The 27,565-nt window shown below is 41.5% G+C and overlaps 1 protein-coding gene across 3 annotated transcripts in view; it reads right to left on the bottom strand.

The window, feature by feature from the left end:
* Nucleotides 1–659: 659 nt before the first annotated feature.
* Nucleotides 660–27,565, bottom strand: part of CTCF (CCCTC-binding factor) — a 43,755-nt gene continuing 16,849 nt past the window's right edge. For all 3 annotated transcript variants that reach the window (XM_028502168.2, XM_036012019.1, XM_036012018.1), the window contains 10 exons: nucleotides 19,335–20,124; nucleotides 18,867–19,037; nucleotides 15,784–15,917; nucleotides 13,738–13,858; nucleotides 13,009–13,158; nucleotides 8,494–8,654; nucleotides 7,804–7,986; nucleotides 6,919–7,054; nucleotides 3,354–3,515; nucleotides 660–2,152 (listed from right to left, as the gene is read on the bottom strand). In XM_028502168.2, the coding sequence (XP_028357969.1) occupies nucleotides 1,974–2,152; nucleotides 3,354–3,515; nucleotides 6,919–7,054; nucleotides 7,804–7,986; nucleotides 8,494–8,654; nucleotides 13,009–13,158; nucleotides 13,738–13,858; nucleotides 15,784–15,917; nucleotides 18,867–19,037; nucleotides 19,335–20,115 (2,178 nt within the window). In that variant the 5' untranslated portion in view covers nucleotides 20,116–20,124 and the 3' untranslated portion in view covers nucleotides 660–1,973. The remainder of the gene's footprint in view (nucleotides 2,153–3,353; nucleotides 3,516–6,918; nucleotides 7,055–7,803; nucleotides 7,987–8,493; nucleotides 8,655–13,008; nucleotides 13,159–13,737; nucleotides 13,859–15,783; nucleotides 15,918–18,866; nucleotides 19,038–19,334; nucleotides 20,125–27,565) is intronic.

Here is a 27,565-nt window from a genome sequence, read left to right as displayed (position 1 = left end):
CTCCAGTGAGAATTTTGAAAAGCTAAGCAAAACAAAACAAAAAAACCCCTAAAATTAATGGCTGAGGCTTTTACCAAAATGGGTTGCCAAAGCAGTCAGTCTAGAAATGGCTAGCAGCAGCACGATGATGCGGGCTCACTAATGTGTAAACTTCTTAACATAAACAAGTCCCTTTGCATCCTGCTTCCTGTGGCGTTGACACGCAGCTGTGCTGCCCAGGAGTCTTTCCTGGTGGCCACCCGTGTCTCCCCTCTCAAATCAGTTTCCCTGGGCAGACTAGGCCCAGCTTCTCTCTGTTCCCCTGCACTTGGCAGAGTCGGAGGTACTGATCCCAACCTTGTTCTGAGCTGAGATTTTGAAGACAGAGTGACCCATCAGTCCCTTCTACTTTAAGCTCTGGGCCCACCCCCTCTGCCATGGGGAACCCACTCCCTAGAGTGGACCACGGAGGCTGGCAGGTGTCCATCCACTCACACTCTTTGGGGGAGTTAAAGTTTACAGCAGAATGTACTCAGTATCCCATCATCCACCAAGATCACCTCCCATCTGCTAGAGAAGTGGCCACACAGCCTGCCAGGGCCTCAGGCCTGTGCCACCTGAGGCCACGCATGCAGGACCCCTCTGGGCACCTTACTAAGCAGGAACCATGCAAGACAGTATTTGGAGCACTTGTTAATCCGTTATGATTTATTAGCTGTACAGCAGTAGATCCTCCTCCCCAGCTTTCAATCCCGTTACATATTACAGGTCTCATGTTGGTGTCCTAAAATAATGAAAAATATCACACAGTACAGCTAAATACAAAATGCATCAACCTAGAGTCTGATAGCTAACTGATGGCTCTCTTAAAAGCAATACACAGAAGAGAAAAAGTGTTTGAAATCAACAAGACTGAGGCTCTCTAAAAAACACATTTTAAACATGTGACAGTTCATGTGCAAGAATCATTCTTTAGTTGGTTTTGCTTCACATTATTACTTTTGTTTTGAAGATCCAAAGTTTAAATTACTGACCTAGTGAAATTTTTTGGCCCAGCTTTTAAGGGCAGCTGTGACCCACTCATAATCACCCTTCTGCTTTAACAGAGGATTTATAAAACACAAAATTCAGCTACAAACAGAGCAAAGAAAATGTGGATGGGAAATCATAACCGAAAGTTAATTGTGTAAGGCTCGAACGCTGGCTCTGGGGGCTGGAGGCCCCGAGCCCCCGCGCGGGGCCTGTCTGCAGCGGCAGCCGTCTGGGCGCTGTCCTGCCTCATGATTGCGGTCCGAATCCTCTCAGCGTTTCACACTCGAGTCCGTCGGAACTTAATTTGCAAGTAATTAAAATGCTGGGTTTTCTTACACTGCACTTCTTTTCAACCTCTTAATTAATGGAAAAGATTAAAATGTAAAAAAAGTTATTTACAGGCTTGACCATACCAGAAGCTTCGCCAAGAAAAAGGCAAAGCCTTCGGGACAAAGCCGACCGTAGCATGCCTTATTGTCGGTGTGCGGCCGACTCCGAGCAAAGGGAGTCGGGGAAAAGCAAAAGCAAAAACCAGTTTAAAAGTCTACGCCCTTCCCAAGTCTGCATTTACAATTAAAAACTCTCCTGGGAAGAGGACCAGAGAAGTCTCGGAAACCCGGCGGCCATTTCTGGAGTGGTTTACCATCGCAAGAGAGAGGGTTCGATGTTGTCTCTGACTCCATTTAGGAAAACCAGTTAGGCGTCAACACTGTCCTCAGCACTTCACAGTAAACCCTCAGGGACTCAGAACATTCCATGATTGGCTAACATCAAACTGCAAGTTCTAGTTAAATCACATTTTTCTAACATCATCTTTGAAGTTTTAGTTCTCAGTATGTTTGGTAAAATGGTGTAAAATGGTGCTTTTCCCAAAGCCAAAAGAAGAAAAAAGGGAGAAAAATTAAGATGCAGGCCGTTTAAACACAGCCCAGAGCAGTCCTGGTGACAACGTGGCTCCGCCATCACCGGTCCATCATGCTGAGGATCATCTCGGGGGTGAGGTCTCCGTTGGGGGCGTCTGTGGCGGCTGGCTGGGCCTCCTCTTCCTCCCCTTCCACGGGCTCTGCGTCTGGCTCTTTTTTGACTTCAACTATAATGTTCTCAATTGCACCTGTATTCTGGTCTTCAACCTGGATGATAGCTGTTGTGGCAAAAAAGAGCACAAACAAAAAAACCACAAACCAAAACAAAATAAAAAACAAACAAAACAAAAAAATAAAACAAAACAAAACACACCATTAAAGCCCCCAATACTGCAAAGGTCTTTTCAGACTTAACACTAAATAGGTATTAACAATGCAGGAAAGAAAGCCTTAGTAATGGTATGCAGCAAGTCAAGAAAAGGCTTAACCATCTAAAATGTGGTCCTACATGAAGCCCGAACACTCTAGAAACTATCAAGGAACAAAATGCTGGCATTCGTCTCCATATGCCTCCCAAACGACACATTAAAAGGTCTTAGTTTTCTTTTGTCATAATTTGGCCTTTACAATAGTTTGAGACAGGCAACAGATGCAGATGACACATGACCAGGATTGGAGTGTGTGATGTAGGTGTTTTAGAGGTGACCCGCCCACAGCCAGGCCTGATGTTTTTGATTCTGAAGCTCATGCGCACACCCAGGGCCCGCCCAGCGGTTAGTTCACTCAGGGGTGTGCACGTGAAATGCACCCAGATCTACGGTCAACCACCCTGCTGTGGCACACACCTACACACGAGGCTCAGTAAACACATTAAACAAACAGGGGGATTAACCCTATATTTGTCAAAACAAACTGCCAGTGTTCAGACCTAGAGCAACATGCGCGGAGAACAGACACCCGAGTCCCCCAGAGCCTGCTGTCACATGGGCGGGTCTAGTCCAGGGCTGCTGCGCACTGTCATATGCCGTATGAAGTAAAGGGTGGACACCTCCTGTGTCCTCTCATTAATTTGAAGGCCAGTAACTGAATCCACAGGCCTAGGTATTGTAAGAGGAGGGGCAACCTCAGCACAGAAACTGCTCCCTCTCTACCCTAATTCAGAGTCTGGCCATTTCACATTTATTGCCGCATCAATTCTGCCAACAGACTGTGTCTTCGGTTGGTTTGTAAAACCCTCCCACGTTAACAGGGCCCATCGTGTAGAACGTGAGTTTCCTTCTATGCTGACCTTTTGTTCATGAAATGGAACAGGCTTCAACTTTTCCCCGGGAAAAAGGGGGGAGGGGGGAAAAAAAAGCTTCCTAAGAGTCTGTTCCTGGTATGACCTTAAATTGTTCTCATGGCTTAATTCCCATCTTCCCCGAGAACAAGGACCTGCCAGGATGCCAGCCAGTTACTGAGCTGAGACAAAGAACTTACGCTGGGTTTGTTTGGGTTGGTTGGTTCTGCCGGGGGGGCGTCCTCTCCGCTTCTTGGTGGGTGGTGGGGCTGGGGTCACAGGCTGAGGCTCTGGCTCGGGTTCAATTTCCACAGCAGGCTCCTCTTCATCCTCATTGTCATCCAGGTCTGGCTCAGCATTTTCTTCTCATGAAATCAGGGAGAACAGGTGGTAGAAGAAAAAAATAACACAAATAATCATATACTCTGTGAAGTTTAGTTATGTGTTTATTTTCACTGTTAAAAGCCTATTTTAAAATACTTTTGCTGAAATTTTTGCTATCAGCTATAACAAAGTAAACTGGTATTATGGCAGAATTAAAAAGCAAATGAACTTGACTATAGTTAATATTTTACATGGATTGGATATTTTTTTCTTTAAGCTTTAGACATCAGAATATTGAGTTTCAAAGTCTTAAAGGAAACTCCACTGCACACCAGTCATATAACGAAACCACAAATAATGTTTAAGTTGAAAATAAAACAAATATAGCTTCTACTATACAAGGATGAAGCAGGAAATGAAGGCTGAGATGGACCCCTGAAGACGTGGCCCTGCTCGTCTGAGTGGGTAGAAGGGGGTGTATGCGCGCATGTGTGTAAACAAGACAGAGGTTCCTGATGCACAGTGAGGTCCTGTTTACTAGGAGGATTATTGATGGGCTTTTTTTAAGGCCAAGTTTTTGGACTTAATTTAATGCCCAGCTTAATTTAAGTACCAGATCCAAAGGGTCATTCTTAACTCCCTTACTTTGTCCCTAGTGCCATAATCACATAAAAGGAGAGGAACTATTGTAAAAAGAGTATCCATGAGGCCTGATAATATGACTTGAGCCCCAGGTCTCTTACTAGGAATGAGACCTAAGACAATGACCACACTGGACCTCAGTTTCCTTGTGTGATTTCTAAAGCTCTCAACTTATTTGGTAGTAATTTGAGGATCAAAAGGGTTAAGATAATACATGTAATCATGCTCTGTAACTTACACTCTATCACACAAACACAGCTCTACTGACACCATACACCACAGTTTAAAATATCTCCATTATTCCATTTAGGCTGTATTCTTTAATAAGATGTATTACCCTCATTTTATAAAAAAAGTGAGAAGGTAAGTGATCTGTAAGACTCAGCTAAGCCATGGCAGGTGGAAATCGAACCTCTGACCTCGATGTGGGGCTGCTCTGCCGCCCACCCCTGCAGCCAGCCAACGAGCCCCGCCCCCCACCCCTCCCTGCCGCGGGACGAGGTGCACCCTGCCTGCCCTCCTCCAAGAAGCACAGGCACATTCTCCTTCTCTGGAAATCAAATGTTTATTCAATTTAAAAATCTGTGGTTAAATGCCTGATCTTCAGGACCAACTGGACCACTTATGTGACTGAAACCCTAAATGAAAATGTGGGGAACATACTAGAATGTGGCAGTGTGTCAAGAACTTCCCTACTGAACTTATTCAAACCCCCTATTGCCTAAGTTGGCAGAATGCCTAGAAAACCAAATGAATTCGGTCAGAATTGGGGGGGCAGGGTGCATAAAATAAGTTAATAAGGTCAAAGGCTAATTGGCTTGGACAAATTTTGGCAAAAAGCCTTGAAAACAGCAGTAGACTCTGCTGGTCAATCTCTGCAGACAGCCCACAGGCGGACCTTCTGGGAGGGCACGAATATGCCTGCTTGGCCTTTGTATGTACGTAGTGGGATGAAAAGCCCAGACGTGAGAGGCTAGGACTAGGTATGAGGCCCAGAACCAAACTGTGCTCTACAAACTAGCAGTGTAGAAGACAAAAGGAGGAATTGTGGAAATGTACTAGGAACTCTTCAGCTAAGAAATGCCTCTGGTGAAGTACCCCTAGGGACTGACCCACAGGAATGAACAGGCCAGTACGACGGGAAAGAGGTGCCACGGGACGTCTGTGGCAGCATGAAGCTCTGCAACTAGCCACTGCAGGGACCCTCGAGCTCAAGGTTCTCTGTGGGTCTCTGGTGATATCTGGAGCCTTTTGACCTTCCTGGGCACCTCCCAACAGTCCACACATTTTCTTAGCCAAACAAAGGCATCCTCAAAGAATAGATTCTTAGTACAGAGTGGTGGTGCGTGCTTTGTAAGAATTAAGCACACTGACATTTAAAAGGAGGTATTCAGCTACAACTTAAAGCAGGGGTGTCAAACTTATTTTCACCAGGGGCCACATCAGCCTTGCGGTTGCCTTCAAAGGGCCAAATGTAATTTTAGGACTGTATAAATGTAACTACTCCTTAACTAGGGTCAAGGAGCTTGGCGCTGCCGCCGGGTAGAAACAAGGTGCCAGGCTGGATAAAACAAGGTGGAGGGCCAGAATAGGCCCTCAGGCCTTGTGTTTGCCACCTGTGCCTTAACCGACTGAAGATACTGCTTAAAATACACTTTGCACTAAAAAGGGCAGCAAAAGTAATGCTTACTGGATACCTGTTGTCCCAGAAAAAGCTAAAGTTCTGAGTAGAAAAGTAAGTTTTGCTAAAATAACCACAAATTAAAGGGACCTTCTTACAGATCTAAATATTAAAAAAACCTAATGCTTTCATGAGCAAATTTTATAATAAAACAATAAAGTGACTGAAGTTCTTTAATGCATTCAATTTTCAAAAATCTCATTCCTTTCCCATTATTCCTATTAACAAGCAACATGGAAGACTGAATGACGAATCCTTGGAAATACACTAGGCACCATCTGTAATCTCTCCAGGCTGGTGGTGCTTCTTGGGAAGTGCATTTCCCAAAACGAAACCCCTCTACACTCTTTTTCATCAAAAGCTTGTATTTGTGGTTACAGCTGTGCCTTCTCCAGCGGGTGCCAGTAGCCCAAGTACCACATTATAGAATCCAACACTCTGGAACTAGTTTGTATCCTCAGATGTGACTCCTACATTACCAATACCCTTACCGACACGCTTGTTCTCTCCTCCTCTTTATGAATCTAACACCTCAAAGCATACCTTCTGCTTGGATTTCATTAGAAAGACAAAATACCTCAAAGAGCATCAATGGTAGGAAAACAGGCCAAGTTTTAAATCATAAATGGAGATTAAGAAAGAAAGAGAAATGCTGACCTTCCTGAATTTAATCAACACATCTCAAGGCCAGGCTGACAGAGGCAGTCAAACCAGAAGTTGGCTGAGATGCTTACGCAACCTTCTTCATGTCCATTAGATTCCTTGCTGACATCTAGACCAGCTTCCTAAATGTAAATGTTATGAACCTAGAAAAGAAACTCTGCTGGCCTTAAAATACCACTAACCTGAGTAAACTGAGTAAGGGTATTAATTTTGTTTTGGCTTTAAATGAATATAACATAAAATATCATTAAGCAACTTCTAGAATGCCATGAGGAGAAAAGAAGGAAAAATGGCCCGAGGAACAAACGAGCGGCTGCTGCACACACACCCCCGTCAGGAAGACCAGAGGTTTACGGGGAGAGCGACCGGCCCGCGTCTCTATCCCAGCGCGTCCGCACACACACCGGACACCAAAACCTGCCGTGCACACCGAAACCGAGAAACAAGTCACTTACCACTGTCGGAGGAGTCTTCTTTTTTAGAGCGCATCTTTCTTTTTCTTCCTCGTTTACTCTTCTTTGTTTCTCCTCCATTTTCTCCTTCTACACCATCTGGACCGGCACAATTATCAGCATGTCTTGCCATGGTATTCTAACAAAAGGAACAAACCCTCTTTCTCATTACTAAAAAAGTAAAGATCAGCATTAGAAGTTCTCTTTAGTTTAATAAAATAAAAAAAAAAAGAAGCCCTGGCTGCTGTAGCTCAGTGGATTGAGCGCAGGCTGGGAACCAAAGTGTCCCAGGTTCGATTCCCAGCCAGGGTACATTCCTGGGTTGCAGGCCAGAACCCCCAGCAACCGCACATTGATGTTTCTCTCTCTCTCTCTCTCTCTCCCCCTCCCTCCTTTCCCTCTCTAAAAATAAATAAAATCTTAAAAAAAAAAAAAAAAAGCGCATTAAGTCTGAACGTCTGCTAAAGCATGTCCTAAACATGCTCTCCTCATTCGGGGGAAATTGCCTCCATTTGGAGAGGGAGAGAGGAGGTAGGGAGAGAAAGAAGAGGCTCTCAGAAGACGAGGCTGGGTCCCCCGAGCAGAGGGCTCAGCAGCCTGCAGGCTGGAGGAGCAGGGGAGGGTCAGGGCAGGTTCCCCGTCCTGTGCAGACCTGACTAACTTGGTCCCAAAGGAAGATCCAGGACAGACTTACCAGGGAGGTCCCCATCAACAAAAGGGTTCACACATGGATACCACACCTTGATGTGGGGATGACTGGCCCTTCCCAAAGGATAGAGATTCTCTATGTTCATTACCTTGGTGGGAAGAACTGCCTTGCTTTGCAGTGGAAGACCCAGAACACGCTATTAGGAACTGTGACAGAGGACGTACAGCTGTGACTCTTACCCGGCGTGTGAATGTCTTTCCACACTTAGAACAGACAAAGGCTGCAGGGACAAAGTTGGGGTCATGATAGCGTTTGAAATGCATGTCAAGGAGCTGTTTCTGGCGGAAGGTCTTGTCGCAGTGGCTGCAGGCGTAAGGCTTCTCCCCAGTGTGGGTGCGCTTATGCATGATCATGTGCCTCTCCTGAAAGACAGCGCGGTGGGGGAGAGGCTGCAGAGACTGTCACAGGGCTGCCACCCCCACCCCCCAGCAAGCACTTGTGTGCACGTGGCCGACAGGCTTTTCTCTCCCAAGACCTAGGCCCACTGGGAGGACAAACCGATCTTCACTGGGGTGCAATAATGCTCTCACAAATCCCAGGTAGGTACGTTCACTTCTAGACTGATCCTCTAGATCATTCCCAAGTATCAGGCTCCAAGACCGGGTTCTTCCCTTCTTTGAAGCCCTGCACTCAATTCCCATAGTTCTGGGGAAGACGTCAGTAGTCTGCCTGAAGTGGGAGTACAGTGGCAGGCTATGACTGAATAAAACATCAGCTGCAGACCAAGATACGATCTGGTGATATTCCTCATAAATCACCGTTGGAAAATAGTACCCCTAAAAATAGCCACCAAACAAGGTATGTGAGAACCCGCTGATGAAACCTGATACCCATGAGCCATCTACTGCTTTCTAACTATGAGTCTCTACCTGTCTGCAAGCGTAATCACACTGGTCACACTTAAAGCGCTTCTCATTCTTGTGTGACTTCTGATGCTGGATGAGGGCATAGCGTTCATGAAACACAGCATCACAGTATCTGCATTTCTTGCCTTGCTCAATATAGGAATGCTGCTTTCGCAAGTGGACACCTGAAAGCAAAATATAAAGCCGAGTCTAACTTGCGAAAACACAAATAAGCATTTCAACAAGTTCATAATACATTTATTCCTGCTTCTTAAAATAATTACTCTGACTGCTACACAGAGAGTGAATTAAAAGGAGAAGTAACAACAGATGTGAGGAGACCAGTTAAGACACAAACAGAATAGATAAGAGGAGATGGTAGCTTGGAAAAGGGTAATGGCACGGGGTATGGACAGGGGAGAACTGACGAGAGATCTGGGAAGCTCAATCAGCAGGACTCAGCGAGAGAATATACAGTGTGGAAGAGGAACCTGGGTGTCAGGAACAAGGACCTGGCTTCTGGCTTAGAAAAGTAAGTAGAGAGTGGGGCCATTTACAGAAACAAGAAACAAGGAGGGTTATCAGCTGGGACGGGGGAGAATGGGGGCAAAGGTACAGGGAATAAGCAGCATGAATGGTAGGTACAAAATAGACAGGAGGAGGTTAAGGATAGTATGGGAAATGGAGAAGCCAAAGAACTTATATGTACGATCCATGACCATGAACTAAGGTGGGGGAATGCTGGTGGGAGGCGGGGTGCAGGGCAGAGGGGAATAGAGAGGAAAAGAAAAATGGGATAATTGTAATAGCATAATCAGTAACATATATTAAAAAAAAAAAAAGAACAGTGGAAGAGAGCTGAAGCCCAAGCTATGTGTGTTTGGGGGAAGAGGTATGGGCAAGGATTATTTATTATTATTTTTTTAAATAAAAAATAAATTTTATTTACTTTTAGAGAAAGGGAGGGAGAAAGAGAAGGAGAGAAACATCAATGTGTGGTTGCCTCTCACACACCTCCAACTGGGGGAACCTGGCCCACAACCCAGGCATGTGCCCTGACTAGGAATCAAACTGGCAACACTTTGGTTTGCAGGTCTGTGCTTAATCCACTGAGCTACACCAGCCAGAGCTATTTATATTTTTAGAGAAAGGGGAGGAGGGAAAAACAGTGAGGGACACATCAATGTGAGAAAAAAACATTGATTAGTTGCCTCTCACCACCCCCCAACTGAGGAACCTGGCCTGCAACCCAGGCATGTACCCTGACCAGGAACTGAAATGGTGACCTTTCAGTTTGCAGAATGATGCCCAACCCACTGAGCAACACTAGTCAGAGCTCAAGGGAATTTTAAGGATTTAGTTTTGGACATGTTGAATTTTGAATGCTGATGATACCAAAGTAGGGATAGGGATGGAGTTGCTAGAATTCGAGCAAGACCATCGGAACCGATGAAATCACTAGGCAAAAAAAGTAAAAAATGAAAAAGAGTATGGACCATGATTTTTGTTTTTTGTTTAAGGTGTCCACCATCCCTTTTTAAAAACATTTATTTATTTTTAGAAAGGAAGGAAGGGAGAGAAATATCAGTTGGTGGCCTCTTGCACATGCCCCCACTGGGAATGGAACCAGTGACTCTTAATTTCGTGGGATGATGCCCAACTGAGCCACACTGGTCAGGCCATGGGTCATGTTTTAAGAAACCTAATAAATGCCCTGGCTGGCGTAGCTCAGTGGATTGAGCGCGGACTGGGAACCAAAGTGTCCCAGGTTCGATTCCCAGCCAGGGTACATTCCTGGGTTGCAGGCCATAACCCCCAGCAACCACACATTGATCTCTCTCTCTCTCTCTCTGCCCCCTCCCTCCCTCCCTTCCCTCTCTAAAAATAGATAAATAAAATCTTTAAAAAAAAAAAAAAAGAAAGAAACCTAATAATTAAGGTGGGTGAGACGAAAAAGGGTTAAAGTAAGAGAAGGCTAAGAAGAAACAGTCAAAGAAAATAAGAAAGCCAACAGGGTATGGTGCCACAGAAGCCAAGGGAAAAAAGTGCTTCGAGGATGAGGGCAAAAACAAACAAGAAAGGAGGAGGACACAGTCCACTACAAAGAACGATGCTAAGAGATCAAGGGAGATGGAAAGTGCAAGGTTCCCTATATTTTGCAATGTGGGGTCATCAGTGACCTTAGCAGAATCAGTGTTACAGAGTGATGGGCAGTACAAGCCGGATGGGAGGGGAACTAGGAGCTGAGGGAGAGGATGTGAGGGATGTAACTCTTCACGAGGGTTGGCTAGGTAGGAGGTAAGAGTTAACCCAGAGTCCTGACCCGGTGTGCCTTAGTTGGTTGAGAGTCCTCCCAAGAAGTGAAAGGTCTCTGGTTTGATTCCCGGTCCGGGCACATGCCTGGGGTGCACACAAGCCTGGGTTGCAAGCTAGTCCCCAGCTGGGGCGTATGTGAGAGGCAACCAACAGTTGATTCTCTCACACTGATGTTTCTTTCCCTCTCTTTCTCCCTCCCTTCCCCTCTCTGTAAAAATAAATCAGTAAAATATTTTTTTAAAAGACAGGAGAGACGTAAGAATGCTTAGAGTTCAGGGGAAAGACAAAGGGGTGAAAATGTGAGGAAGTTAGAGCAGCAATACTGATGGTGTAAAGCAAGGGGGTCAAACTCATTTTCACCAGGGGCCACATTAGCCTTGTGGTTCCCTCCAAAGGGCCGAATGTAATTTTAGGACTGTATATATAAATGCAACTACTCCGTAACAGTTAAGCGAGAGCTTGGCACTGCCACAGAGTAGAAACAAGGTGCCAGGCCGGATAAAACAAGGTGGAGGGCCGGATTCGACCCAGGCAGGCCTTGTGTTTGCCACCTGTGGTATAAAGGCTGCCAAGGAGATAGCAGAATGGGATCAAGACAAACACAAAGGGACAGGCCACAGCCAAGAAGAATGACACCAACTCTCTAGTAGCAGATGGGAAAAGAGAGGATGAATACAGATGCAGGTAGGTTTGATAACAGGGAACCTGGAGTTTCAATGTGTTGTTTTAATTTTCTTGTTAAGTAGGAAAGGAGGTAATTTATTGAGACAAGGGAGACAGAGAGAAAAGGGGAGAAAGATCAGAGGTTTAAAGCAAGGAAGAGTGATTTACCTAACTGTCATGGTGCCTCCCACACAGCAGGCACTTGAACATTTGTGGAATGAATCAATGAACAAACTTGCCAAGAAAAATGGAGACACTCCTGAGAAAAATAAATAGTTGGGACTGCCCAGGAGCAGGAAGGGCTGCATTTGGGATCATAAATTTATGGTGCTACCACTGATCCATCAAGGTTATACAGCAAACTTAAAGAGGGCCAACTCTGGGGAATGGAAATGAGGTAAGGGAAGGGATGATTCACTTTCTATAACACTATTTGGAGGTGAATCTTGACTCTAGTAAGTCTGTCTCCAAAGCCCATGCTTTCCTATGTCACAAAGAATGAATTTTATGTGCTACACAGTAGAGTGAAATCAAGTCAAAGAAGAACATGGATTTCTTTGGGATTGGTTTTGAGAGAAACTTGAATAATCTAGACAGTAGCCTAATAGCTCACACAGGCTGCCAGGGGATATATTAGAATTTCGTTTTTATTTGGCAAGAACAGTAAAACTTTCATTTATTAGAGGACAGCGCCTTTAAATCTATGTTCCTGATGTGACCCGAGTACTTATACATCCCCCCACCCGGTTGTGAGAAATGACTGGAGAGAACGCAAACCCAGCTTTGCTACTTGTAAGCTGTGTTGTCTTTTGGTTCAAGACACCTGTCTGAGCCTCAGGTCCGTCACCTATGAAACCAGAATATACGCCCTGATGGCTTCATACGGTTGTTGCAAAGATCCAAAGAGTAAAAGTAAAACTACTACTATTCGACAGCTCCTAGGCAATTTGTAAAGTACAGTAATTTACCCAAATATCAAAATGTTTTTAAGAATTATTTTCAAGGACAGAAAACATACTAGGGCAATATTTTAAAAAATTTTCCTTTAAATAAGAAAAACAAAGGGAGAAATCCAAGTGACCATATCTTTAACTATTAGTACTAAAATTTCTACAGCTAAACTCTGCTTCTATATAAATTCTAGCTTAATGTAGTCATCAGTTACCAATAAAACAGTGCAATTACCTAGACAAAGTACAAATGTTCTGAAAAATCTGAAGTGGACTGACCTTAGTTTGAATCATACTATGTCACTTGCCTATTTGGGGACTTTAACATTCTGGCTACTAATTAAAGGTATACTCTGTTTCCTCTCATTACAGCTCCCATTAATTTACAGATGAGCTACATTCAGGAAAGAATCTTGTGGCCTGACTGTAGTAAGAGAAAAAAAAGAGATAGAAAAAATAGCAGCTAAGCAATGGCTTTTATTAAGTGGCAGGCCATTCACACACACAAACTTATACAACTCCAAAAGAAAATGTTATTTATGATCTTCATACTTTTATAAATCTTTTAAAATATTTTTTTTTCTCATTTGCCACTGGTTAATGTACTTACCCAAATCACTTTTTCGGGCTATGACAGTGTCACAGTGGGGACAGTGAAATTTGGCCACATTTTCTGTGTGCTTCTGTAAAATGTGCATCTTCATGGTACCACTTTGGGTAAATCGAGCATGACAAATATAACATTCATAAGGTTTTTCCCCTTAAAAGGAAGTAGAGAATGGATAAATTAGATGAAATGACTTAAATACCACCCCTAATTGGAGGGTAATTAAAGTGGCAGACATGCAAAGCCACAGAAGACCCACAGGTCTTAGGAAGGCCAAGGCTCAGGCCCACTGCCTGGCTCATGCCTGTCTTCAGAAACAGACAAGTCCTAAACTGCCGCCGCCACCAATGCTCTGCTCAACTTCGCCACAGAGTCATGTATGTTAGAGTAGTTCCTGCAGCAACGCCTGCCTCTGAGCGGGAGCAGATGGGACTACAGGAGGACAACCTACAAGTAGGACTTTCTTTAAAGAAAAGACAGTCCTTAGGAAAACTGAACGTGCTGGGTTATGCAGTCTACTCAGACTCCTACAGTAAAAACTTTCTGTTCTCCAAAGTATATTCAGAACAATGAATTCACAAGATATGCTGGAGAAATCCTCATGAATTCCATACTTCCATGCCAGCTTCCATTCAGATAAGCAACGGGGGCATGTGCTGGTTCACACGGTGCCATGAAACCCACTGAAAAGCAATTAATTCACTGACACAACAAGGAAGGGAGCAGTCCTACCTGAATGGGTTCGCATGTGCCTTTTCAGCTTGTATGTGTCCCTGCTGGCGTAACTGCACAAGCTGCACTGGAACGGACGCTCTCCAGTATGAGAGCGAATGTGGCGTTTTAATTTGCTGACCTGAAGCACAAAAGCAACCAAACCTCTTACACTTCAGTTAACAAAGACTGTAATGTGAGTGCTGTGGGTGAGGCACAAAAGCTTAGCTTCTGGGCACTCAAGTTCAGAGCACAGAAAAAGTCTAAAACATAGTATTTCTTCCGCATTCTTTGTAACCTTTGTTCTCAAATCCATATCATAACCAAAAAAGGGGGGGTAAATAAACAGGGACACACAAGTCAAAACTGGTCATTATTAACTTTTAAGCTGGATGATAAGGACATGGGGGTGTGTTATACTATTCAATCTACTTTTATATGTTTGAATTTTCCACAATAATTTTAAAATAATCTGTGCTTATTTATGGATCAATTTTCTTTCAAATGTTGAATCCGAATTATTGAGCATATGTTTTGACTCCCTCCAGCCCCTCTCCCTGTCATCAGCACTTCCCAGACCCGCCAACGCTCCATGAGCCTCTCAATTACCTTCCTCACTACTGACTATGCTTTTTGGTTTCTGTGGGTACATTTCCAACAAAACAGTGAGTTTCAAACTGATTCTAAAAAGTGCTTTGAATATACTCACTACTCTTTGATTTGAAAAAAATTTAAAAGTATTCCAAATTTCACAATAAAAATCCCCTTGCACTTATAAGTGCTACACAGCAAATTTTCACAAACTGTAAGTAGTTCAACAACGATCCCAACAGCATTACTGAATAATTCCCTACTTACTACACATTAAATTCCTACATGCACAAGACTCTGTTCTGTCCCAAACAAGCTATCTGTTTATTTCTGCTCCAATATCACACTGTCTTCATTTATTGTGTGGTTTTGTAACACAACCCCCTCATTTCTTTTTTCAAAATGTTCTTATTCATATTGACTCTCTGCAGTTGAAATGTGGAATCAACTTGTGTTGTCTCTTCAACAGTGTCTTTAGGAAAAATTAAGTTTTAAGTTTTTTTCATACAGGTATCAGATGTTTTTGTTCTTCAGTTTACATCATCGTATTGCTGTTAGAATTTGAACCTGTTCCCTACTATTGATAGTATAAGCTAAGTCACTGATTTCTGTGTACTTAACCTTGTATCTGGTCACCCAAATGAACTCGTACTACTCTAGGTTTTTAGCTAATACTCTTGAATTTTCTTTGTAAGCAAGAATGTCTGAAACAAACGACAGTTTTGTTTTTTTCCATTTGTCATTTATTTCTTATTTTGTTCTCTTAGCTAAGATTCCCAATACAATGTTAAAATAACAGTAAGATGGACGTCGTTTCGAATTTTAATGGAACTACTTCCAATGCTTCAGAGTTAATTCGGATGGGTTCACTCTAGGTTTTGGGTATAGGTGCCTTATACTAAAAACATTTCCTTCTACTCTTAACTTGCTAGGACTTTAGACAATAACTGAGTGCTAAGGATTAGTTTTTAAATAATCTATAGAAATGATCATATGGTTTTTCTTTAGTCTCTCAATGTTGTTGTACACATTAATGTTGAACTATCCCTGCATTTTAGATATACTCTTTTTAGTAACCACTTATTTTTGAAATATATTATCAAATTCAAGTTTAAAAATAACTTCACTTAGAATTTTTGCTTTTCTGTGAGAATAAGACAGTTATCTTTTTGGTAGTATTCTTATCCAGTTTTGTTGACAGGGTTGTCTCAAATAATAAAGGTAATAAATTCTTTCACTGTTTCTGTGAAGTATGGTAGAAGTTACCTGTGATGACGTGTAACTAGTGCTCTTTATTAATGGGTAAATCTTTCACATTTACTACAGTTTCCTTTAGCAGTGGGGAAGGGGAATGGGAATATTTAATAATCTAGTAAGATTTCTATCTCATCTTAAATCAGTTTGGGGTAGTTTATATCCTCATATTGCAATCACGGTCTTCTTAAGAGAGGAATCAACAAAAAGCTTAACACTCACTTCTACACTGGCATAGTCGCACATGGAACACTTAAATGGCTTCTCATGGGTGTGTTTGTAACGACGATGCCGCACCAATTCTCCACTAGTCACAAAGGCCATGTCACAGTCTGGGCACTTGTGAGGACGTGTACCTAAGAGAAAGGAGGGTATAACAGGAAGACAAGATCAAGGGCACAGTTAGAGATAGAGCTCAACTGCTAGCAGCACGAGAATGAACCCTGGCTATTTCACCGACTCTGCACTAGCCTGAGAGCAGGTCCAAGAGCCACGAGAGGGACTGGCTGACTTTACTACCACACTAACTCCAGAATACCAGAAACATGTCAACTCCTGGTTTCTCATAATCACACACCTGGGCATGCCTTTATATACAAAATGCTTTTTATCCCAACTTTGTGAATATTCTGGTCAATACAAGTTAAAAGTTCACAGAAACACAACTTCTGTTTCAACCCTTGCTAAAAAATATAGAAAATCTTTTAAATCTCAATGTAGTACCCAATATAGGTCACCGAGTTAACAGATATTTGACTTCAGATCCTTTGCACATTAAGTCTACTGTATTATGATTAGACATAAGGGTCATTGGGCCATCCATATTCTTGGCAGATTTAAAAAAAATTTTTGTAAAAATTTATCTGAGCCAAACAGAGGAGATATACCTAGAAGCAAGATCTCAACAGACTGAGAAAAAGTGCTTCAGGTTTTTTCTTCTTCTTCTTTTTTTTTTAAGATTTTATTTATTTATTTTTAGAGAGGGAAGGGAGGGAGAAAGAGAGAGAGAGAAACATCAATGTGTGGTTGCTGGGGGCCATAGCCTGCAACCCTGGCATGTGCCCTGACTGGGAATTGAACCTGTGATGCTTTGGTTAGCAGCCCATGCTCAATCTACAGAGCTACGCCAGCCAGGATCAAGTTTTTTCTTAAAACAAAAACAAAAACAAATATAATGGCTTGTTTTCTAAATACATTTGTTTTGATAAAGAATTCTAGAGATTTATCAAAGGCTTTACAAAGTAGTATTGACTTTATGTGATTTAAATAGATCACGTTCAACACTTTCCAACATCTATGTCTAACATTCTATGATCTGCATGTCAATTCATGGAACATTTGAACACTTTATAAACTAATTATATATATACCCTCTACATTTCTTTTTCCATTCACTGAAATATCTTATTGTTTTTAATGTTCCATACTACTATGGCCAACCTCTTTGAACTACTTTATATTCTGAATACTGCATTGGAAACATCGTGCCCAGGTAATAATGACAATACGGAAATAGAGCCGACAGAAGAACAGAGTGCTGTTTTCCCAGACTATCGTTCAGAAACTAGGGATCACCCTTAATTGTGAGCTGAAGGTAAAGCGGTGACAGCAAGTTAATCCTAACCACCAAAACCAAAGGCAGGCTACCTCTGAGAATGGAATCAGGAAGTTACAATGTAATGAATGCAGGGAGGTAGCCATTACAGAAATGATTCTCCCAGAGACTAAGAGAACCACGGAGAGGGAATTGTGATGGGAGTATGATCATAACTGAGAAATTCCAAGGTACGTTCATTTGCTCAACTTGTTCCTTTAGTAGCACTGAGGATGCAGGAGTGAAGGATAGAGTTTTGTCTACGAAAAATGTATAGTCTGGTGGTACAGATAAGTAAGTAAAATAGTTAATAGGATGAGAAAAGCAGCATCCATTTCTCTCATGGCAAGGTAACCTGAAAAGCAAGAATATCCAGTGTTTACCTAGTACTCTCTAGAGGAGAGAAAGAGGCCTGCCTCTGGTAGACATAAACATGGCAATTAAGGAAGAAGTGTACAGTGCCGTGGGACAGAGATTTTCATCAGGTCGCACCATGTGCCCACGTATGTCTCTCTGCTCAAGATCCAGGCTCACCAAGTCACACTTCAATTGCTAAGCATTTTGACATAGGGCATCCCCTAGAATGCAATACAACTGCATCTAAAACATGAAAAGGTGTATTCTCACCATAAACCGATCTTCTGATATAAACCTGACCCCTTAATGTTAATATAAATGAGTCCTGCCAAATCAGCTCTGAGTAACTGGACAGACCGAACTTCTTATTTTCAAAGCTGAAGATTAGACCATGACACAGTGTCCTCTCTCATCTTGGGAAGTCCTACCATGAGGCCAGCTGCTTTTATCTAGTCATATGCTGCCTTTACAGTGTCTTCAAACTACCAAATAAAACATATAAAGTATCTGAGCAGAAACTAGGAAGATTGTGAAAAGTGACTAAGTCACATTAGCCAAAAATATACAAATACACGGCCCACTGCTTACAGGCCAATGCCCACTTATTCATGCTCATTATCACAGAAAATGAGGTGGAGCACCTACACAGAGGAAAGCTATTCTGCATAAAGAACTGGGTGAAAGAAGTCTCATTATTAGCACTTAAGAGTCAAGTGCCAACCATGAAAATGCAAAGAGCTGGGAAGAGAGCCTAAAGAGAGATCCAGTGCATGGCCCCACCACTTTAGTGCCTTTGAAACCTGACCACAGTCAAGGTGAAGCTCATATGAGAATATGGAAGTATGTATGGAGTGTGAATGAACAAATGTTTGAATTGCTAGAATGATGCCTTAAACTTTCCATTCTAAGATTATGAATTACTTATCTTCCTTGAGGCAAAACAACCAGAAACCATGGTTTTTACAAAGATAGGATTTCACTTCTATTTCTAATGTTCTTCACCATAGTGCCTGGTAATTTCTGCCTAGGAATTTTGGGGGTCATTTTTTGTCAATCATTGTCAAAACCTTGGCAATACAATGGTGATGTCTTCAGGAAATATGACAGGTTAACTACCACAGATAATCTTTTCCTGGATCATCATCCTTATGTAATTTGGATGATTTCCCACTAAATTTTCTTTACATTTGTTTATAAATAAGTCCAGCTGCTTACAAGATATCATAGCATAAATAGGGTACCATAAGAATGAACAAAAATCTTTTAACTTCCTACTGGAACCAGCTTGGATGATAATTAAAACCCAAGTTTTAACCTTTGCTATGCTGTAGTCCCCAACATTCTTATCCAGCACCTGTGTGTGTGTTAAGGTGATTCCTCAGGAGGGTGACTGTCCTGAATGCCCTGCCACAGAGATGGCACTTGTGTGGTCTTTCATCAGTGTGACTTTTCATGTGACGATCCAAATTTGAACGCCGTGGACACGTGTAACTGCAAAGCTCACACTGGAATGTCTTCTTTACACCTATATGCAAAAAAAACCACTTACTTGTTGTCAGGTTAAAAAGTGCTATGTCTAATCCCAATCTTAAATTTCTACAAATATCATAATCATCTCATGCCACTAACAGATTTACTTCTTTCTCTTCAGGGCTTAGTACTCAATCTGGAAAAACTTCTTTTAGACTGGCTAAAAAGACTAGCACTAACATCATAATCTTAAAAACAAATCCATTTAGTATAAAATAACCTGCATATGCACTGTGTCATGTACTTTATTCCAAATTGGTTTTACAAGAATACAATGAAAAAATAACTTTACCTTTCTTTTTAATTTTTGTTGGTTTTGGAGGCTTCATGTTACCAACCACTTTCTCCGCATTAACCTCGGACAGTAGACCCTCCTGTTGCTCTTCCTCAAAGTCGTAGACAGACACATCCACATCTTTGCCCTCCTCCGTGTAGCGGAGTTTGCTCTTTTTGGTTTTCTTTGTTTTTTTGGCTGGTGGCTGATAGTCTGGGTCTTTTTGCCAACTAGGATCCTCCTGAGGTGGAAGCTCCCCTTGCTCTAGTGTCTCCACCTCTCCATTGGCCCCCACTTTGACCACCTGAAACCCTTCGGGCAAAGGTAAGGTGTGACATATCATGGGTTCACTTTCTGTAAGGCCCTCTTTAGATACTTCATTCTCATAAGCCCCCTGGAGTTCATCTACTGAAGTGGTAGCAACAGGTACAGTCACGGGAACAGGTACTTCAACAAGCTGAAGCTCTCCTATGTTTATGGGCTGTTCTTCCATATTTACAACCTGCAATGTTATGATCTGGGTATCGTCTACAGCAGCCTCTGCTTCTGGGGCAACTGTACCCTCCATTACTTCAGTCTTCATCTGAAGAAGGGTAGGATCCAGCTGTTCCATCATTACCATCTGCACACCGCTGTTGACATCCTGGACCACCTCACCCCCATCCGTCTGGTTCTGGGGTAGGTGGCAAGCGTCCTCTTCCTGGCCCCCTTCCCGGCGCCTCTGGTAAGTCTTTCTCTCCTTTCCTTTAATGAAAGTTTCAGATTCCTCCACAATGGCTTCAACCGCCTCACCTTCCATTTCCCCTTCCTTTATTAAGGGAGAACACAGATTGTTATTTAAAAATAAAGTTTGTGTAAGTGAAAATATATATAATACATGTTAAAACAAAGACCGCTGAGGAATAAATTAGGCATCAATGGATATTAATAGTACAAAAACATACAACACACATTATGTGCCTCCTGACTACTTATGAAGCAGTCCTATCAAACAAAGCAAAAAACTCAAAAACTAATATAGCCTCCAGATCCAACTACCAATTACTAGGAAGTTGTTGACAGAGAATATTAAATTACACTACAGGGATGAAATCAGTGAAACCTAGACTAAAGAAAACTGTGCAGGATTAACTATCCAGTTTCTTCTGCAAATATGCCACCAGGTGAAAAAACAGGAAGGACAGAGGGAGGATCTGCAGATCAGTGGTTCTCAACCTGGGATGTCTTTGCCTCCAGGGGATATTTGGCAAGACCTGGAGACATTTTTTGGTTGTCACTACTGGGGTGGGTGTGCTACTAGCATCCAGTGGGCAGAGGCACAAGCTATTACTAAACATCTTGCTATATGCACAGGTCAGTCCGAAACCGTGATATAGACAAGAGACTGAAAAGATGTAGCACTCAATCACAGTGTATGGTCTTCTTTGGATCCTGAATTAAACCAACAAATGGTTAAAAAAAATAACATCAGACAATTAAATTCAACTCTGTACATTTTATATTTAAGAATTAACAAAACCAGTTTAAATCTTATATATTTCATGTAACTATTTATGAAAAGCTGATAGAGGGCCTTCTTGCTGTTAGCTAAATTTTACCTTAGAAAACGTGCTGTCATTGTGTTTTTTCACCCTTTTGGGGGTAAGCTAAAATCAGAACTGGACACAGATGCCAATGGCCGTGCTTGTAGCTACCACCAGTACCATCTCCTGTGTCACATCAATAAATATTCATGTATCTCTCTCCTCTATGATACGAAGAGTTCTTTGAGGACAGGGAGCATGTATAATAATAAGTTTTTACTCTTTAGCACCATGCCTAGACTAGTAAGTGCTTGATAAATGTAAACTGAATATACAGTAAAAAACAGGAAAAAAACCCCAGCCAATTCATAGCTTTGGCTCCTACGTCTTGTGAGTACTCATAGTACCTAAGATTAAAATGGGTCTGAACAATCATCTAAATGATAGCAATAATAAGACTTAAAACCTACAAGTATATATAAGACTAACTCAAAATTAAAATTTAAAGTGTTTTGTGACCTAGCTGGTGTGGCTCAGTGGACTGAGTGCTGGCCTGCGAACCAAAAGGTTGCTGGTTCGATTCCCAGTCAGGGCACACGCCTGGGTTGTGGGCTAAGTCCCCAGTAAGGGGCGTGTGAGAGGCAACCTATCAATGTATCTATTGCATGCAGATGTTTTTCTCCCTCCCTCTCTCTTTCCCTCCCTCTCTCTAAAAATAAATAAATAAAATCTTAAAAAAAAAATGTGTTTTGCATTCTTGCCCTAGTCTGAAACAAAGCTTTTGCTACTTTTGTTAGAAGTGCATTTCTTCAATTCTCTGCCCTGGCACCTTAACACTGTATCCATGCTAAGAGTCAGAAGGCTCTTAAGCCAGGACCACTTGCAAGATTCTACATTCTCAGAGTTACTGTCTAACATAAGGGACAGAACAGGTACGATGGGTTCTAGGTAAAATTAGGTAGTTTCAGAGAACCCTATCTAATTTGGTGTAAGAGGCAGAATGGTGTGTATATGTTGCAGGGGAGGGGGTTGTACCCTTACACAGAATAAATATATGAGGGAATTGGTTATAAGAAAGAGTAACAGTTGGCTTAAAGCATGGGACCAAGGAAAGAATAGAAAGGAGAAAGATGTGTTGGTTGTAGCCATCCTTTGAATGGTCTTGCTTGACAAAATACAAAGACCATATGATTGATACAGGTGGCATTGGGAACCACAGTGTTTCCCGGGCAGGGAAAGTTAAGGATTTACTCTGTTCAAAAAGACAGTGCTTGACTTCTACAACAAAGTGTATCCCTTTACTGGCAATAGGGAGAGATGTATGGCTTTCAAGGCCCCTCATTATCTAACTCCAGATAACCCATTCAGATTTATGACTTGTTGCTCTTTAGCCATTACTTTTCTCTGAATGTGTCTGCTGATACAATGATCACACTAATTTGTACATTAACTTTTCCTCAAAATTATCCATTTCCCTAGCTAGCTCGTGAAATCTCTTTGAGGGCAAAGGACAGGTTTGAAGCAACGTACATACATTTTTTTTTTAATAGATTCAACAAACCCCATTATCTGCATAGAACAAAACCACGGCTGATGGAAAACCTCATAGGTTGCTGGCTGTCAGTCTGATTTGTTCTGCCATTACCTACTTTCATTAGTCCCCTGCTCTCAACAATGAAGAAAAAAGTACTACAATGCTCAATGCAAAGACCTCTTACTAGCTATCCATGTATCTATTCCATTAGAAGCCGGTACAAGTATAACAAAATGTCACTGCAGAAGGTAAGCATCAAAGGACATTTGTAGAGTGCTTTATAACTGGCCTATCAATTAAAAATGTTTGAACATCAATGTACTAGTGTCCTTATTCCAAGATCTCATTTATATTTCTAATCATAAAGACTACTTTGAGTATGATCCTAACTATAATTTCTTTTATATAATCAATATTATTCAGATAGATTATTCCTAATTATTCCTGGGTTAGGAATACTCTATAGTAGACATATAATGGAATGTAAGGGCAAAAGTGAGACCTGAAATGTGAGTCACACGTGTAATTTTCTAGTAGTTATATCAGGAAAAGTAAAGAGAAACAGGTAAAATTAATTTTAGTAATCTATTTTACTTAATCCAGTATGTCCCAAATGTGATCACTTCAAGATGTAACTAACATATGCCCTAGCTGGCTGGAATGCTGTCCCATATACCATTAGGTTACGGGTTCAATTCCTGGTCAGGGTGCATACAGAGGCAATTGGTTGACGTTTCCCTCTCACATCGGTGTCTGTCTGTGTGTCTGTCTCTCTCCCTCCCATTTGCTCTAAAAATCAATAAACATATCCTGAGGTGAGGATTAAAAAAATATAACCAATGTAAAAAAAATCACTGAGATATTTTACATATATTTTCATAATAAACCTTTGAAATCTGGTATATACTGTATACTTACAGTACACCTCAGTTTGAATTAGTCACACTGTAGGTTCTCAACAGCCACATGTGGCTAAGGGCTATACTGTACTGGACAGCACTTTATACCTTTGTTGCTCAAGGTATGGTCTGACAGCCAGCAGCAATGGCATAACTTTGGAACTTGTGCTGTTTTTTTTTTTAAGCTCTCACCCAAGGACATATTCATTGATTTTATTTAAGTTTTTTAAAGAGTTATCTTATTTATTTACTTTTACAGAGAGGGGAAGGCAGGGAGAAAGAGAAGGAGAGAAACATCAATGTGTGAGAGATCTGGTTGCCTCTCACACACCACCCACTGGGGACCTGACCCGCAACCCAGGCATGTGCCCTGACCAGGAATCGAACCAACAACCTCTTGGTTTGCAGGCCAGAGCTCAGTCTACTGAGCCAAACCAGCCTGGGTGCTCACTGATTTTAAAGAGAGGGAATTGAGGGAGAGGGGGAGAGAAACATCTATTGGTTGCCTCTCACATGCACCAAACTCAAAAGCTAGGTATGTGCCTTGGTGGGGAATCTAATCCAGGACCTTTCAGTTTATGGGACAATGTTCCAAGCAACTGAGCCACACAGGCCAGGGCATAGCTTTGGAACTTGTGAGAAACACAAAACTTTAGGCCCTACCCTTGACCCACAGAGACAGAATTTGCAATTTAATAAATCACCAAGTAGTTTCATATATTCGAGTTTAAGAAGTACTATTTTATACCATTACTCTTTGCACATTAGAAAATTATTTTCCCCAGACCATGGAAGTCTCAAAATTAGGACCCCAGAAAAGATGGTAACTCCAAATGTTGGATTTAGGGAACAGAGAACAAGCCCCATTCACCTTGACAACACTCAAGAAAAATAACAAAGGACAAAAGAAAAGAAATTCACAAGCTGTAAATGCTAATGCTGGCTCTGCCAGAAAATCACTACATAATCCTAGGCTATTTAGATATCCTCTGTAATAAAACTGGTGGAGGGAAAACATTTAATCTCTGAGCTCTGTGGGGTTTTGTAGCATACAATAATTTGAAGAACACAGAAAAACCCATGTTGTCCATCTTGAGAACTTAAAATGTTAGAAATTGCTTTTAAATAACCAAATCCAACTGAAAAGAGGTCACGGAATTATAAACCAGGTAGAAAAAGAACTGGTACAAAGGAGTACAAATTGAAACCAATTGTGTTGCCAGGGAGTTGAGCTGACAAGAGTATTAGGTCCATGAACATCTCCGCATCTCCTCAGGGTCTTAAAGCAGTAGCTTCTATTTTGACAGAAAAATTAGGCACAAAGTAGCAAGCCACTAGCCTCTCACAGACACTGCTTAGAAATCTCAGTGAATCCCCTCAAGCAGTGGATCACTTTACCTAACTTCCTCCAGAAGGGAGTCTCTCCTCTGAATCAATAACTAACCTAATAGGCTGGCCGGACCAGGTCTGACTTGACCCACTCCCTGGGGACTGGGATCTCCTAGCTGTGTCACCCCACCCCCACCCCTGTCGGCAATTCTGACCCATCTCCTCCCTTCCTTTAAGGACTCAGCTCTGCTCACTGAAGGGGGAGGGGAGAGAAGGTTGTGTGCACAGGATACTTTTTCTTAGAGTTTCTGCCACTCTCCTTGGAGTTAGCCATGCTTTCTAGGTTTTGTAAAATCTTTTTGTGGATCCACACCATTAAAAGGGGGGTTATATTAATACTGGGACAAAACACTTTTTCAGATTATCAAAGTATGTTAGCTTATTTATAGAAATCTGAAAAATGAAGCACATAAAAGATTTAAAAGTTGTTCATAATTTCTAAACCTAGAGATAATCACCTAGTACTTTGTTTTTTCCTGTTAGGTTATGTGTTTTTTACATAGATATTACATTATAAATATAGTTTGTATACTTTTGTATATGGCTCCGCTCTATTTTAAGAACCTGTCCTTACTAAACAGTAAAAAGGACTTCAATCCTCCTTAGTCCTCTGTGGTCCTTCTGCTTGGTCCACAAGCACCACTCTCCAAGAACCACACCAGTCAATTCAAAGGCCTTCCCCTCATCCTCAACCTCAGTTTCTCTGGTGCCTAACAGTATGAAACTGATACTCCTCCTCCATCAGCCTCTTTACTGCTCCCTTGGCTCCTGCCTTTCCTAGGTCTCTTCCCTTGACTCTGAGAACTCTTTCCTCTGAGTACATCAAGGCTCTGTTCCAACCAAGAAAGAGCCTGGCAAAGCAGTTAGTTCTCTGAGCTACAATATCACACATAAAAATGGGGCTCTGAAGACCAGATACTTCCTGTATTCTCTATCACCCTGGTGAAAAAGTAAAGCCCAGAAACATTAGACAACAACAACAACGACAACGACAACAACAACAACATCATTCAAATCAACTTCTAGGTGGAGGGTAGGAAGGAGGAGGTTCCCTAAGACAGAGGCAGGGTGATCCTGGCACCTGGGGTGAGGGGGCTGGAAGAAATGAAAACGGGCACCTGAATGCTTCACTGGAGGATGCAGAGGTCTAGGCCCAAACACAAAAGGTCCTACGGTCTGCCCTTGTTCCTAGGCCACTAGTTTGGCCTGCGTACTTGGGGAGCCTGCTAGATCAGTCCTCCCCCTCTTGCCTCAGCCTCTTTGTCAGCTCTATGTTGCTAAAACTCCCCTTAACTCCACCTGACAATTTAGCTTCTGCCACCTTTGTATTCCCTCCATGCTCAACCCCACAGTAGCTATCACCACTCCTTTATTTCTCTTCCACACTTTGGTTCACCAGTCTGGTTTCTATTTTTTAATACTCTATTGAATTCCGCTGAAGTCAGCAATGGCCCTTAACTGGTAAATCCAAAAGACTTTTCTGCCCTTATCTGACTTGACTTCTCTGTGGAATTAAGAATTCTAGTCTAGTCTCTATCTCAGAATTAAATGCCAAACCATCAGAAAACTGGGTATTCTTGGGTCACACGATCTTATTCCCTACAGAACTGCTTTCACCAAGTTTTGTTTTGTTTTGTTTTGGCATTATGCCTTTGGCTTACATTAAAGGGTATGTGGGAGAAATTTCATATGGAATCACATACTTGAAAAAGCTTTTCATTAAAGAATTTTCTCTTTCATTGTGAGAGCTATGTAATAGGATCATGTTACTATTTTTTTTAGTTGACCACACATTGGCCAATTATTTTCTTCTCAAACTATGTGGTAATAACTTTATATATAACTTATTGTTTATATTTTCTATCATTTTCAGATTCTTTTTCAAATAAGATAGGCTATAAATGAAATTGTATGAGTATACATATATTCAATAAAAAGAAAATGAAATATAGTGTTATGCTATTCTTAACAAATGTATCAAAATAAAAATAATCTCAACTCTATGCACAATATGTGCAGACATAGCTAAAGATTACAAAACTCTTCTAGGAAGCATAAAAGACCTCACTAAAGAGGGACGCTACTATCTACATCCATGATCAGAAAGGCCAAACACTGTAAAGATGTTAGTTCTTTCTATTTTTTATAGAAAGCAGTTTTCAAAGTCTACTAGAAATAAACAAGATATTGAGGGTAACAATAAAATTTCTGAAAAACAAAGGCAACCTTCTCTTTCCAAGTGTTAATATATCATAAAGCCACAAGAATGAATAATATAGGGCTGTCACTATTACAGACAATTTAACCAGAAGATAAAACTAAGAAACAACCCCCTAGAATTATAAAAAGTTGTCATTTTAAATTAGTGGGGAAAAGGAGATTATCTCATAAAAGATGCCAGAAAAACTGGAAAATACTGTTGTATCTTTAATCCATCAAGATGTATCCTGCTGTGGTATGAGATAAAGAAACATTAACAACCAAACCAAACCAACCGACCAACCGACCAACCAACCAAACAAACAAAAAACCCCTAAAAAGATATAGGTGAATAGACTTCTGATCTCAAAATGGAAACAAACAAACAACAACAACAAAACCAAAAACCTTTGTGCTCAGGTGCACAGAAAATAGGAGAAACCACAGGAAATTATTGAAATTTTGACCACCTTAAAAGTTAAAAAAAAAAAAAAAAACCTTATAAAACACACTAAACAAAATTAAGAAAACAGTCACCAACAACACAGTATTTGTAGCATACATGACAAAAGATTAAAAACCTTATTACATAAGTAATTTAAAATTTCATAAGGAAAAGATGAACACCAAAAGAGAACACTGGGTGAAAGAAACAAATAGATGACTCAAAGAAATACAAGTGGCAGATGAATTAACAAAACTGTA

Source organism: Phyllostomus discolor, chromosome 12 (assembly GCF_004126475.2).
Source record: "Phyllostomus discolor isolate MPI-MPIP mPhyDis1 chromosome 12, mPhyDis1.pri.v3, whole genome shotgun sequence".
NCBI classification, from domain to species: Eukaryota; Metazoa; Chordata; class Mammalia; order Chiroptera; family Phyllostomidae; genus Phyllostomus; species Phyllostomus discolor.
This window is presented reverse-complemented; position numbering and strand designations above follow the sequence as displayed.